The 14609-nt window shown below is 46.1% G+C and overlaps 1 protein-coding gene across 8 annotated transcripts in view; it reads right to left on the bottom strand.

Moving 5' to 3' along the window:
* Nucleotides 1–14609, bottom strand: part of RCBTB1 (RCC1 and BTB domain containing protein 1) — a 72221-nt gene that overhangs the window by 18021 nt on the left and 39591 nt on the right. For 6 of the 8 annotated variants that reach the window (XR_009451331.1, XM_059684584.1, XM_059684587.1 and 3 more), the window contains 3 exons: nucleotides 10470–10577; nucleotides 9933–10075; nucleotides 6504–6694 (listed from right to left, as the gene is read on the bottom strand). Coding sequence is in view for 7 of the 8 variants with exons in the window: in XM_059684584.1 (XP_059540567.1) it covers nucleotides 6504–6694; nucleotides 9933–10075; nucleotides 10470–10577 (442 nt within the window). In the remaining variant the exon portion in view is untranslated. Of the gene's footprint in view, nucleotides 1–5781; nucleotides 6218–6503; nucleotides 6695–9932; nucleotides 10076–10469; nucleotides 10578–14609 lie in introns of those variants that run through there. The other 2 variants (XM_059684589.1, XM_059684586.1) reach the window with 2 other exon arrangements.

The raw sequence follows: 14609 nt of genomic DNA, 5'->3' as shown, positions 1-14609 counted from the left end.
TCAGGTTGCCCTTGACCCTGTAACAGTGAGTAAAAAAAAAAAAAGGGAAATCACTAAGATAGACAGAGAGTCCAGTAGTCTAGATTGCTACTTCACCCATCCCAAAACGAGCCTCCACTTCTGAATCTAGTAGTCAGGGTTGAAATACACCTTTCCTCCTCTTAATTCCTGGCAACAAGTATACCTTCTTTCACAGAAGAAATATTCTTCTGAGGTGTGAATTCACCAACTGACTTTCTTCCTATCGCTCAGCTGAAATAATAAATTGAGAGGAAAAAAACCTCAGACTTACTGGGTAGAGGGAAAGAAGTCATCAAAGTAATATATTCATTGACCACATTTTTTTCCAAGCTTAACATTAAAAAATGTTAGGATGTTCTAAAAAGGATGCCTTTTCAGGATCGGGATTTTAAGATACAAAAACCCGAGGAAGCTTTTTATAACAGGTCCAGGTTAAGTAGTATATGAGAATCTGAAGATGTGGACAGAGTGCTTTGGTGTGATACACATATGTGATTATGGCCAAATAGTCCCATCTGTGAACTAAATTTTTCTTTGCTTTTTTATTTAATTTGCTGGGGTGACACTGGTTAACAAATTATATAGGTTTCAAGTGTATAATTCTATAATACATCATCTGGATACTGTATTGTATTCACCACAAGTCAAGTCCCCTTCCATCACCATTTATCCCCCTTTTATCCTCTTTCACCTCCTCTGACGCCCTATCCCTCTGGTAATCACCTTATCTACAAGTTGTTGTTTTGTTCTTCTTTTTAAGAGAGAGAGAAAGGGAGAGGGAGAGAGAAAAATATTGATGTGAGAGCACATCGACGGCCAACTCCTGTATGCCTCCCACCGGGGGATCGGGACCACAACCTGGGCATGTGCCCTTGACCAAACTGGAGACCTCCTAGTGCATGGGACGAAGCCAACTGAGCCACGCTGGGAAGGGCTGTAGTTTGTTTGTTGCTTAATCCCTTCAACTTTTTCACTCATCCCCGAAAATCCCCTCCCCTCTGACAGCTTTTGGCTGTTCTCTCTCTCTGAGTCTGTTTCTATTTTGTTAGTTTACTTTGTTCATTCGATTCCACACGAGTGAACTTATTTCACTTAACATAATGCTCTCCAGGTCCATCCATGCTGTCACAAAGGGTAAGATGTTCTTCTTTTTTCATGGCTGAGTAGTATTCCATTGTGTAAATGTACCATCACTTTTTCAAAAATCTTTATTGTTGAGAGTATTACACATGTCTCTCATTTCCTCCTCCACTGCCCCCCTCGACCTGGTTCCTGCCCCACCCCAGGCCTTCACCACCATATAAGTCTGTGTCCTTAGGTAATTCATATGTACATATAAGTTCTTTGGTTAATCTCTTCCACCCCGCTTTCCTCTGAGATTTGTCAGTCTCTTCCATGTTTCCATGCCTCTGGCTTTATTTTCTTCACCAGTTTATTTTGTTCATTGGATTCCTTCTTCGTTTCTTCTTTCTCTTCTAAAAGAACACCCTTCAAGCCCAGCCAGCGTGGCTAAGTGGTTGAGCGTCGACCTATGAACCAGATCATCAGTTTGCTCGATCAGGACATATGCTTGGGTTGCGGGCTTGATCCCCAGTGTGGGGCCTGCAAGAGGCAGCTGATCAATGATTCTTTCTCATCATTGATGTTTCTCTCTCTCTCTCTTCTTCTCTCTTCCTCTCTGAAATCAATAAAAATATATTTAAAAAACGGGGAAAAAATACCCTTCAACATTTCATTTATTACTGGTTTGGTGGTGATGAACTCCTTTAGTTTTATCTTGTCTATGAGCTCTTTATCTGACCTTCAATTCTAAATGATAGCTTTGCTGGGTAATCTTGACTATAGGTCCTTACTATTCATCACTTTGAATATTTCTTGCCACTCCCTTCTGGCCTGTAAACTTTCTGTTGAGAAATCAGCTGACAGTCATATGGGTGCTCCCTTGTATATAACTAACTGCTTTTCTCTTTTGCTGCTTTTAACACATTGCGTACCGCATAGAAATCTCTAAGACATACGCCAGGGACCGCACGTTTTTGGGCAAACTGCACGTTATTTAAATCATCATAATGCACTTTAGGTGTTGTTTTTCAATAATTATAACATTTTTATTTACAAAAACAATTAAACAATTAAAGTTCCTAGTACTTTTTTAACGTACGGTACTGCGTAAAACATTTTCCTCTATGAAGAGGGACCAAACAAAATTTATATAAGTATCTAGATTCGCTCCTTTTTCCATGGGCGTGAAAAATGATAACACTTGTGAGCGGTCCTTAACAGATGGCGCGCGAAACACGAGAAAACTCCTGAGCGGTACGAAATGTATTAAGATTCTCTCTTCGTTTTTAATCTTTGGCATTTTAATTATGATGTTTTTGGTGTGGGCCTCTCTTTGCTTCCTGGACTTTAAGTCTGTTTCTTTCACCAGGTAGGGGAAATTTTCTGACATTAATTCTTCAAATAGGTTTTCAGTAACTTGCTGTCTCTGTTCTCCTTCTGGCACCCCCATAATGCAAATGTTGGTACGCTTGAAGTTGTCCCAGAGGCTCCTTATACTATCTTCATACTTTTTAATTATTTTTTCTTTTAGCTCTTCTGATTGGGTGTTTTTTGCTTCCTCATATTCCAAATCATTGATTTGATTCTTGGCATCTTCTACTCTACTGTTAAATCCCTGTAAATTATTCTTTATTACAGTTAGTCTATGCTTCATTTCTGACTGGTCCTTTTTCATATCTCTGAAGTTCTCACTAAGCACCTTGAACTCTCATTAAGACCCTTGAGCAACCTTATAACCATTGTTTTAAACTCTGCATCTAGCAGTTTGTTTGCTTCCACTTCATTTAGTTCTTTTTCTGGATATTTCTTCTGTTCTTTCCTTTGTGATATGTTTATTTGTCTCCGCATTTTGGCTGCTTTCCTGTGTTTGTTTCTATGTATTAGGTAGAGTTGCTACGTCTCCTGGAATTGGCAGAATGCCCTTGTGTAGTAGGTGTTCTGTAGAGCCCAATGGCTCAGCTTCCCCAGTCACCTGCGTTAGACACTCCAAGTGTACCCCTGTGTGGGCTGTGTGCACAGTCTTGTTGTAGTTGAGCCTTGATTGATGTTGGTGTCACTGGGAGGAAATGACCTCCAGGCCAATTGGCTGTGAGGAACAGTTGCGACTACAATGGAAGAGCTGCTGTGCAGGAGACACCCCATGGAGCAGGACTTGCTTCAGTGGGGCTTTGGTGCTCACTGAGTCTGCTCCTTGAATGTGTCACTTGTGGATGCGTAGAGCTGTAATCTGGTATGGTCTGAAGCTGTCCACTGGGTGCACTGGCTCTGGTGCCTCCCAGGAGGTACAAAGTCAGTCACTGCCTGGGGCCACCCAGCAGGAGCTACAGAGCAATCTGCAGATGGCTGTGTTTGTGTTGGGCTTGGAAGTGCCCAGGAGAGGCCAAGCTGTGAAGCAAGGTAGGCTGCTGCTAGTGCCAAGACTGGGCCTCTTATTGATAGGTTTGGGGCGCACTCACTCGAGCTGCTGCTTGTTTAAGATTTTTGGAAAGTCAAAAGTCTGAGCCAGGACAGGCCATTCATAAGGAATAGTCATTGCAAACAGCTTGGGTGGGGCTGCAAATTGGATGGGGTGGGGTCTCAGCGAATCACCAGGGCAGAGTGAAGTGTGAGCCAGGTTGGTGGAGCCTCAGATATGGCCCCTGCAAATCAGCCCTACGCCTGGGGATGTCTCAGCATAGGAACAATGAATCCCATGAGCACCCCTGCTGCCAGACAATCCAGTTTTCCTCCCCATATGTCCTTGGATTCCTCAAGCCACTGCCTCAACGCTGGAGCTCAGAGAGAGTGAGTCCAAGTAAGTCCATGCACCAGCCCTTTAAGAGACTACTGGGACTCCGGCAGTCTCATCATTCAGCCACAAAAAAAATGCCCACTTGTCTTTACGGCCCAAAGTTAGGGGACTTCTCTTCCCAGCACTGGAACCCTGGGCTGAGGGGTCTGGTGTGAGGCTGGGACTCCTTGCTCCTCACAGGAGGCCTCCACAGTCGAGATATCCCTCCTGATTACAAAAATGCCACACGTGGGTGTCAGACTAGCCCATTCCGTGCCTCCCCTCCTATCAGTTTCAATGTGCTTTTTTCTTTAATTCTCCAGTTGTGGCACTTCCATTTAGTCAGATTGCAGGCGGTTCTGAACGATGGTTGTCCTGTGTTTTAGTTGTAATACTGATGTGGTTGTGGGAGGCAGCAAGTATTGGAATTTATCTATGCCACCATCTTGGTCCCATCAATTATCAGATTTTTTATCTACTTATCTACTGATGAGCACTTGGGCTATTTCCAGATCTTAGTTAATGTAAATAATACTGCCATGAACATAAGGGTGAACATATATGCTTTGATTGGTGTTTAACAATTCTTAGGATATATTCCCAGAAGTGGGATCACTGGGTCAAAAGGCAGTTACATTTTTAATTTTTTGAGGAAACTCCATACTGTTTTCCATAGTGGCTACACCAGTCTGCATTCCCACCGACAGTGCAACAGGGTTCCCTTTTCTCCACATACTCGCCAGCCCTTATTTTTGTTGATTTCTAGACGACAGCCATAGTGGCAGGTGTGAGGTGATACCTCATTGTCATTTTAATTTTCATCTCTCAGATGATTAGTAACATTGATTATTTTTTCATATTCAACTGGTCATCTGTCCTCTTTGGAGAACTGTCTATTTAGGTCCTTTGCCCATTTCTTTTGGGTTGTTTGTATTCCTGGTGTTGAGTTGTGTAAGTTCTTTATAAATTTTGAATATTAATCCCTTATCAGATATATCATTGGCGAATATGTTTTCCCATTCAGTATGTTGTCTTTTCATTTTTTTGATGGGTTCCTTTGCTGTGCAAAAGCTTTTTATTTTGATGTTATCCCATTTGTTTATTTTTATTTTGACTCCCTTGCCTGAAGCTATATATCAGAAAAAAATACTGCTTCAAGAAATGTTCAAGATTTTACTGCTTGCTTTCTTCTAGGATATTTACAGTGAACTTAATTTTTCTAATCACAATATTCACTGTAAAACTTGCTTTATTACAAAATACATATGAAAATGTTCAATGTTTCGCTTTAAGTTGAGCAGCAGCTTAACTCTTCTTACACATATTCCTGCCTGGCGCCATTTTGGGGCTCAGCCCATCTGCTATCCAGGTGACCTAAAAACTGGTCACCTGATGATGGGACAGCTCCAGCTGTCTGACACAGCTCAACATGACATGTGTTATAAGATTAGCCTTCAGTATCAATTGCTGAGTAACCCAAACCCCTTGGTGGTCAAGAGCTATGCTAATGTTCAAACACGAGGCATCATGACCTATTTATTTTCTCTTCATTTTAACAATAAAATAACTTAGAAGAAATACATTTGCAAAAAGGCAGAAATGAACATAAAGTAACATTAAAAGATTAAAATATCTTACAGCTACTCAGCTTTATGACAGCTTAATACTTTCGACCAATAATGAACTCTTAAAGGAAATAGTATTCAGAAAATGGACAGGTTATGTAACCAAAAACCACCTTGAATTCCACTACCCTTTCAAACACCACAGTTTTGATGCCCTTCTAAAATAAAAGTATTTGAGATTGGTTGTAAGAAAAAGGGAGAAAGAAAGATTAAAACACCACCTTAAAAAAACACAAGTTCTTCCGTTTTTTAAAAATTCAATTTTGTATCACATTATATTGAATTATGTAATAAATCAAGTACCAGTATAACAATAAAAGCACTTAGGAACAGGTTACTCAAACAAATATTTGTACATGAATGTTCATAAAAACATTTTTCACAATGTTTAAAAGATGGAAACGATCCAAATATACATCAATAAACAAATACATGAAATGTGGTGTATACATACAATGGAATACTATTCAGCTATAAAAAGGAATGAAGTACCGATAAATGCTACAACATGAATGAGCCTCAAAAGCATTGAGTAAAAGAAGCCACACATAAAATGTTGCATATTGTATTATGCTATTATAAAATATCCAAAATAGAAAAATGCATAAAACAAAAAGCTAATTGGCCAGTGGCTGGGGGGAGAAGGCAGAATAGAGAGTGGCTGCTTACTAGGTACAGGGTTTTCTTTTAGGGTGATAAAACTGTTTTAGAACTTGATATTAATGGTGGTTGCACAACACTGTGAATGTGACAAATGACTCTGAATTAAAATGGTTAATTTTATGTATATGTATTTCACCTCAATTAAAATGAAAGCACTTAAGGGGAGAAAATAATCCATAAAATTTTTCATAACATATTAATAAATTTTATTATGCAAATCTAATTTGAGGAAAGATATTAAATTTAATAAAAAATAAAACATTCTAGAACCTAAAAAAGCCCACAAACAGGAAATATGCAAGCAAACTGGTCAGCTGATAGGACTATTTTTCCTGGGTGGAAATAGCCCTGAGCTTTCTTACCTACAGATAGGAGGCGCCAGGAGACAGCGGGAGTGGCAAAGCAGGCAAACACGTCGTCCGTGCATGAGAGGTGGGTGAGGTGAGGCAGGACCACGGACTGGCCCCGGCACTGGCCCCACATGTACACGTGCCCTCCCTGGGTCTTGGCAGCAGATGTGTGGGCAGAGTGGCAAGCTGCAATTTCTACTACTCTGAAAAATTTTAAGAAAAATGGATGTCACGTCTATACTACAAAAGCCCACAACATATCACACAAAGTAAATAAAAAGTTCATGCTTAGTACACCTCAAAAAATAACTCAAGAGTGAGAAACATTAGCTATCATGTCCTGTAGACAAAACCAAAAGATCAGAGCAAGAGTACTGTATTTCTCCTCTCCTGAGTGCCCCTAACATCTCATCCTAACCTCTTTCTAAGATAAATAATTCATAAGTATTGAGGAAAACTTAGAAAAAGGGAACAGAAACCTGTTAGGGTCGCCAAAAGAGGAACGCACACGAGGCCAAAGTGGTAAGGGGTTATATATTTACTAGAAGCCTGGTGCACGAATTCATGCACAGGTGGGGTCCCTTGGCCTGGCCAGCAATTGAAGCCTATCAGGGGGCAGGCTGGCAGGGGGAGGGACCCCGGGAGGTTGGCCGTTGGGGGGAGGGGCTGGGAGAGGTTGGCTGGATGAGGAAGAGAGGCCATGGGAGGTTGGCCAGCCAGGGTGGGGAAGGGGGCTACAGGAGGGGTTGCGGGAGGTTGGCTGTGGGAGTGCACTGATCACCAGGGGGAAGCTCCTGGGTTGAGCATCTGCCCCCGATGGTCAGTGTGCACCATAGTGACTGGTGGACCAGTTGTTCTGGTCGTTTGGTCGTAAGGGTCGCTTACGCTTTTATATATATAGACTAGAGGCCCAGTGCACAAAAATTTGTGCACTGGGGGGGAGGAGGGGACCTCAGCCCGGCCTGTGCCCTCTCGCAGTCTGGGACCCCTCGGGAGATAACGACCTGCTGGCTTAGGGCTGCTCCCAGGTGGCAGAGGGCAGGCCCAATCCCTAGGTGCAGCCCCTGGTCGGGCTCAGAGCAGGGCCGATTGGGGAGTTGGGGCGCCGCCCCCTGTCATGCACAAAGCAGGGTGGATTGGGAGGTTGCGATGCCACCCTCAGTCACTCTCAGGGTAGGGCCAATTGGGGGGTTGGGGACCGCCCCCTGTCACACTCAAGGCAGGGTTGATGGGGAGGTTGCAGTGCCACCCCGTCACGCACAGAGCAGGGCCAATCAGGGGGGTGGGGCGCTGCCCCCTGTCATGCACAGAGCAGGGCCCATCAGGGGGGTTGGGGCTCTGTACCCTGTCACGCACAGAGCAGGGCCCATCAGGGGGTTGGGGAGCTCCCCCATGTCACACACAGAGCAGGGCCGATCAGGTGGTTGAGGAGCTCCCCCCTGTTACTCACAGAGTAGGGCCGATAGGGGAGTTGGGGCACCGCCCCCTGTCACACACAGAGCAGGGCGGATCAGGGGGTTGGGGCACCGCCACTCTCACACTCAGGGCAGGGCCGATGGGGAGGTTATGGCTCTACCCGTCACACACAGAGCAGGGCCGATCAGGGGGTTGGGGCGCTGCCCCTGGTCACACACAGAGCAGGGCCGATCAGGGGGTTGGGGCGCTGCACCCTGTCACACACAGAGCTGCAGGGCGATCAGGGGGTTGGGGAGCTCCCCCCTATCAGGCACAGAGCAGGGCTGATCAGGGGGTTGGGGCACCTTCCCCTGTCATGAACACAGCAGGGCCAATAGGGAGGTTGTGGCCCCGCCCCCTGTCACACACAGAGCCGCAGGGCCATCAGGGGGCTTGGGCACTGCCCCCTGTCACGCTGATCCCGGTGCTGGGAGGCCTCGCGGCTCCACTGATCCCGGTGCTAGGAGGCATATTACCCTTTTCCTATATAGGATAGAGGCCTGGTGCACGGGTGGGTGCCGGCTGGTTTGCCCTGAAGGGTGTCCTGGATCAGGGTGGGGGTCCCCACTGGGGTGCCTGGCCAGTCTGGGTGAGGGGCTGAGGGCTGTTTTCAGGCTGGCGGGTGACTGAAGCTCCCAACTGCTCCTTTTTTTCTTTTTTTTATTCTGGGCCAGCTTTAGCTTTGAGGCTTGGCTCCAGCTCTTAGGCCTCCGCTGCTGAAAGCAGGTTTCTGGCCTTTGTTTACCTTCTATATTTGAAACAATGTTGTGATCCTGCTGGCTGAAGCCCGACAGACTAAAGCAGGTTTCTGGGGTTTTGTTTAGCTTCTCTATTTGTAACATAGTTGTTTAGAGTTGCAGCTCAGAGGCCTGCAGCGGCAGGCGGGGAACGTTGGAGTCCTCCGTCACTGAAGCAAGCAAGCCTCATGTTAGTTTCAAGCTGCCTGGCTGCTGGCCGCCATCTTAGCTGGCAGTTAATTTGCATATTGCCCTGATTAGCCAATGGGAAGGGTAGCGGTCGTACGCTAATTACCATGCTTCTCTTTTATTAGATAGGATTAGGTCATCTGGGTACCAGATGGGCTGGCGCCATTTCGGGGCTCAGCCCATCTGGTATCCAGATGACCTAATAAATGTATAATCCCTTACCAATGTCCACTGTGAAGTGGCCTAAAAGTCAGTTCCCAGGGGAGAGAATATTGATTCAATTATTTGATCAGACCTAACAAAACCAAAGTAAATGAGTAAAGTGGACTCTGACAAAATGTGCTGATGCTGACGGTTGTAGCAGCTTAAACTGTAGCAAAAAAAAAAAAAAAAAAATACTGTCTTCAAAATGGTAATTTCCTTTCAAATACAACTTTTTCTCTCATCCCTAACAGAGCTCACAACACTCATTAGGCTGATAAGCACTGATCTAGGGGTCATGAACTCTGAACACCCAAAGCCAAATGGACATCAAGCCAAAGCTACTCCATTTCTCAGACAGCTTCTTAGGCAGGGACCCAGAATCAGAAGTCGACATTCTAAAACTTAGCAAGTAAAACCTCAGAATTTGGCTGAATAAACACTATGCATCTATTCCAGTAACACACATTACATCAAATCAATATTTAAAGAGATAATGACCTTTCAAGGGCAGATTTTATTTATTTAGATGTTGTTTTAGTTGGCTCAACAGAAAAGTTTGTACTTCAACATGGTGACAGACATTATTTTACTTCCCGACTAAACGGGCAACAAGAAGTCTGTAGGAATTATACCAGGATGTATTAATGCCTGTCAATCAGGAGGTTATTTTAGAAAGCTCATAAGAATCACATCAACTTTATGCTCATTCTAGTTGGCACTACAACTCTTTGTTTCTTTGTTCAAAATCAGAATGTTAATAAACAAGAGTTACAAAGCCAAACACCACAGCTCCAGCACACACAGTCCTAAGTCCACAATGCACACACAACCCCAAGACATACTATAGCCAAGTTACCTTTCTTTCTCCACCATGATGTGTGTTGGGCTTAGCAGGTTATTTTTATTGCCAGTTCCAAGCTGCCCATACGTGTTAGCTCCCCAGGCATAGAGCAAGCCCTCATCTGTTAGTGCTAGAGTGTGTGCATAGCCGCAGACAATCTGCAAGTAAATTTAAATGATTACCATAAACAGGAAAACAGGAAGGACAGGGAAAACATCTACTTAAAGATTACAGCCAGCTTCTACAGAATGCCAATTCATCATCAGGTGTGGAGTAACATTCTCTGAAACATTAAAACAACATTAGGAAAGCCTAAACCTGAGACTACTGAATTTTTCCAATCTTTATTTTTACTCGTCAATACTGATGTGCTACTTCCATGGTGTTCCTTTTCATCATCAGAATTTAGGGAAGATATAATATTGGACGTGAAAGACTCAGGGACAGAGTATTACCCTAAAATATTTATTGACGAGTAAATTTCCAATATTCCTCCAAGTCAGAGCAGGGGAGCTAGATGGAGACCAGCAGCCAAGAGTCTACCACACATACCTGGTTCACGCACACACTGTGCAAAGCTGCCACTCGCACAGGGGTCAGCTGATTGACATTGTTTCCCAAGCCCAGCTGACCGTTGCCATTGTAACCCCAGCCATACACCTTGGAGAGAAAAAGGGAGAAAATGGGCTTTTAAAAGTGCTAATAAGAGGGAACAAATAAACAAATCAGTTACACTTTTTTCACTTCCAACATCCATCCTCTACTCTGTGTGATCCTACACTGATCTCCAAACAGATGTTTTAGGGGTGGGGAATGAACAGAATTTTGCATCAGTTCCTACTCCATAACTTACTAGCTGGATAATCTTGGGCATGTCATTAATCTTTGTTTTACACGTGAGGAAATTGAGGTTCATTAACAATTATTAAGCACCTACCTGTCAGGACCTTGTGAAAGGTACTAGGAATGCATCTTTAATCACAGTTTAACAGGGGGGATGAACTATGCAAATTTTCTGTAACCAAGTGGCAATTGCTATAACAGAGATATAATCTAGGCACTGTAGGAGCAGAGAGGAGAAAGGATTTGGCTACAGAAAGAAAGTGAAGGAAAGACTTTTGAGAAAGTGGAGATTTGGGCAGAACTGAATGACGGATGAGGGGGAAGGCACTCCAGGTGGAGGACACAGAATGTGTTGGAGGCAGGTTCAGAAGACAAGTAGGTGGGCCTGACTGGACATATATGGGATAGTAGAAGGAGAAAAGACTAGAAGGAAAGGTAAGGGCCAAGGGGATAAAGTGTTAAAAAACATACCAGGGAAAGTGGAATGCTTCTGTGGGTCTTTCACTGAAATATTTAAAAAACAGAAATTAATATGCTTAAATTTTCATTTTGGAAAGATCATGCTGGCTGCAGCATGAAGGGGAACTGGAGTGGTTAGAAGGAAGAGGCAGGAAGACCAATCCTATATAATAAAAGGGTAATATGCAAATTGTCCCTCAACCAGGAGTTCAACCAGAGTTCGACCTGGGCGCGGGGCTGGCCCCGCCAACTGCCTGCAGCCCCTCCTCCTGGCCAGCCCCGCCCCCTCACCCCAGTTGGGGGCAGGGCCGGCCAGCCAACCTCCTGTGTACCCTCCCCCTGGCTTACCCGGCCCAATTGGCCCCAATCAGGGCGGGCTGGCCGGACCCCATCCATGCATAAACTCATGTACCAGGACTCTAGTCAGTAGATAAATTGGTCTCTCTTTAGCAAACAGATGAGCTCTGATGGCATTCCAAACCAACATAATGGCAGAGGGATCAAGAGAGAGGGAATGGATAGGAACTAAGTTAAAGAGGGGGATGTGACAGAATGTGGTGATAGAGATGTGGAGTGAAAGGGGAGACATCAGCTGAAAGTAGCAGGGTTGGGCATAGGTGTGACAGGACTGTTAGAAGTTTAGAATAGCCAGCGTGGGACATAGGAAAAACTATTGACCAGGAACAATAAAGGGTTTAGATCAAATCAGAAACACAAGATGTGTGGTGGTACCACACCCCATGGCAATGCAGGGCAAATAAGAATAGGCTGAGGCGTTTCCCCCCCCCTCCCCCCAATCTTCACCCAAGGACATGCTTATTGATATTAGAGAGAGGGAAAGGGAAAAACATCAGTGTGAGAGAGAAGCATTGACTGGTTGCCTCCCCGTAGGCACCCTGACCGGGAATCAAACCCACAAACTAGGCATATGCCCTGACCAGGAATCGAACCTGCAAACTTTCGGTGTATGGGAAGATACACTAACCAACTGAGCCACACCAACCAGGGCAGCTAGGGCTTTTCAGGGCGATGTGACAGAGGGGAACAAGGGAACATGGACTTTTGGGTACTAGCAACATATGCTTAAAAAGCACTTCCAATATCAGAAGTGCAACAGGTTTGAACTTTCTGGAGATAAATATGGCAATAGACATCAAAAATTTTAATGACATACTCACTGACCCAGAAATCTTATTTCTGAGAACTTATTCTATAGAAATCCTTGCCTAAGTGTACAAAGATACACACACACACACACAGAGTTACACAGAAAGTCAGTGCAACATTGTTTGTAGCAACAAAATATTAGAAACAATTGAAATGTCTATCAGTAGAGCTCTGGTCACCCATACAAGGAACACTAAGCAGCCATCTATATATATAAAAAGTCAGGAACCGTAATGCTGTAACGGGATGACCAGTCACTATAATGCCCACTGTGGCTAACCGGCCGATCAGGGGGTGGGGCCAGCTGGCCAACCTCCCGCAGCTCCTCCCCCCAGCCGGCTCCACCCCCTATGGGCCCCCACAACCCTGATCAGCCTACAGCCTCTCCCCCAACCTGGCTCCAACCCAGATCGGCCCCCAACCCGGATCAGGGACAGAGCCAGCTGGCCAACCACCCATGGCCCCTCCCACAGGCCGATGGCCCCCAGTCGGCAACCCCCATCCGATTCGGGGGCAGGGCCAGCTGGCCAATGGCCCACAGCCCCTCCCCATGGCCGGCCCCACCCCCAGTTGGCCCCCCAACCCCAATAGGGGGCGGGGCCCACCAGCCAAGCACCCGCAGCCCCTCCCCCCAGCCGGCCTGGCCCTAATCAAGCCCCAATCGGGGCAGGCTGGCCAGCCAATCTCTCACCATCTCCTCCTCCCAACAGGCCCAGCCCCGATCTGCCCTGATTGGGGCCCGGCCGGCTGGACCCCACCTGTGCACGAATTCATGCACTGGGCCTCTAGTCTATATAATAAAAGCCCAGTGACCATTACAGCAGAACAACTGGAACGACCGGTTGCTATGACACGCCGGCCGCTGGGGCCACCACCACCACTGCTGCTGAGCCCGAGGGTCCCAGGGCCAGATGCATGGCCGCCGCCAACGTGCCAGTAAATAAGAACAAGAAGGTGGCCAGTGTGAGATGAAGGCTCTGTGGGATGAATTCAGTCAGCTGGGCACCGAGATGATCGTCATCAAGGCTGGCAGGTCAGGGCACCCCTCTCCTTGCTGCAACCCTCCCCACATGGTGCCAGTCTCGGGCAGTGGGCTTTGGCTCAATCCACACGAGCAAGACAGAAGCAGGGTGAGGGGGCATGGCCTAGCCACCTGCAGGTCCAGCTCCTTTGTTCTCCATGTCCCGGCTCTAGTGACAGCCACCTGGCACGCCGGGCCAGAGGGTACTGCTTGGGAGGCCAGGAAGGTGGTGGAGAGAAACCCTGTGGACTGCCACCCAACCAGCAGCCCAGGACCCAGCACTACCAGAAATAGGCTGGCTCAGAGCACACCGAGCTTGGAGGAAAGGCAGCCGCCTATGAGGGGCCTTGCCACCAGCCGGCTCCCGGTGGATCACACCTCAAAGGAAACTCGGTCTTTGGTTCCTTAGTTCAGTCTATCCCAGCTAAAGAGGAGCAGCTGGGCACATTTTAGAGGAGAATTAAGACTCCAAAACAGTGTGTTCTGTTCTGTGGAGATTGCTACCCAGTTGTCTTAGGCCTAAATTCCGGGTGATTGTATTTGTTGTAAGGGCTCAAAGAGAACAAGGGAATCAAGTTTTTTGATGCAATGTATTTGACCAACAGACCAAGGCAAGTGCCGGCTATGTCTAAGGTACACACAGAGACACCAGCTCTGAGTCCACCTGGCCAAAGGGAACTCGGGCCCTGTTTGCAGAGCCTTCTGGTGGTTTCCGTTTCCTTGCTGAGGCTGTCCTCCCTGGGAACCCTGGGGCCCATGCTCAGCTCCAGCTCAGTGGGTCTTCTCCAGGCCCCGCCCCCCGGCCGGCCCCGCCGCTGATTGGCCCCCCCAGCCCTGATCGGGGGCAGGGGGTGCCACCCGGCCAACTGCCCGTGGCCCCTCCCCCAAGCCAGCCCGCCCGATCAGCCCCAATTAGGGAGGGCCAGCCAGATCCCAGCCATGCACGAATTTGTGCACCAGGCCTCTAGTTAGTGTGTAAAAAGCAGCTACAGATGGTCTGAGAATAGATTCAGGTATAACACATATTGTTAGATAGGGAATTTACAGAATAACAGAGCAAAGCAGTAGGCATAATAATCCCGTTCTTTAAAAAGGTAATTATATTTATCCATATATAATTATTTATAGAAGAAAGTCCAAAAGGATATACATCAAACTATTAACAAGATTGGAGAAAAGGTATTCACATTTTACTTTATATG

The sequence above is a fragment of the Myotis daubentonii genome, chromosome 2 (assembly GCF_963259705.1).
Source record: "Myotis daubentonii chromosome 2, mMyoDau2.1, whole genome shotgun sequence".
In the NCBI taxonomy this organism is placed as follows: Eukaryota; Metazoa; Chordata; class Mammalia; order Chiroptera; family Vespertilionidae; genus Myotis; species Myotis daubentonii.
The sequence above is the reverse complement of the archived record's forward strand: the minus strand, read 5'-3'. Positions and strand labels throughout refer to the sequence as shown.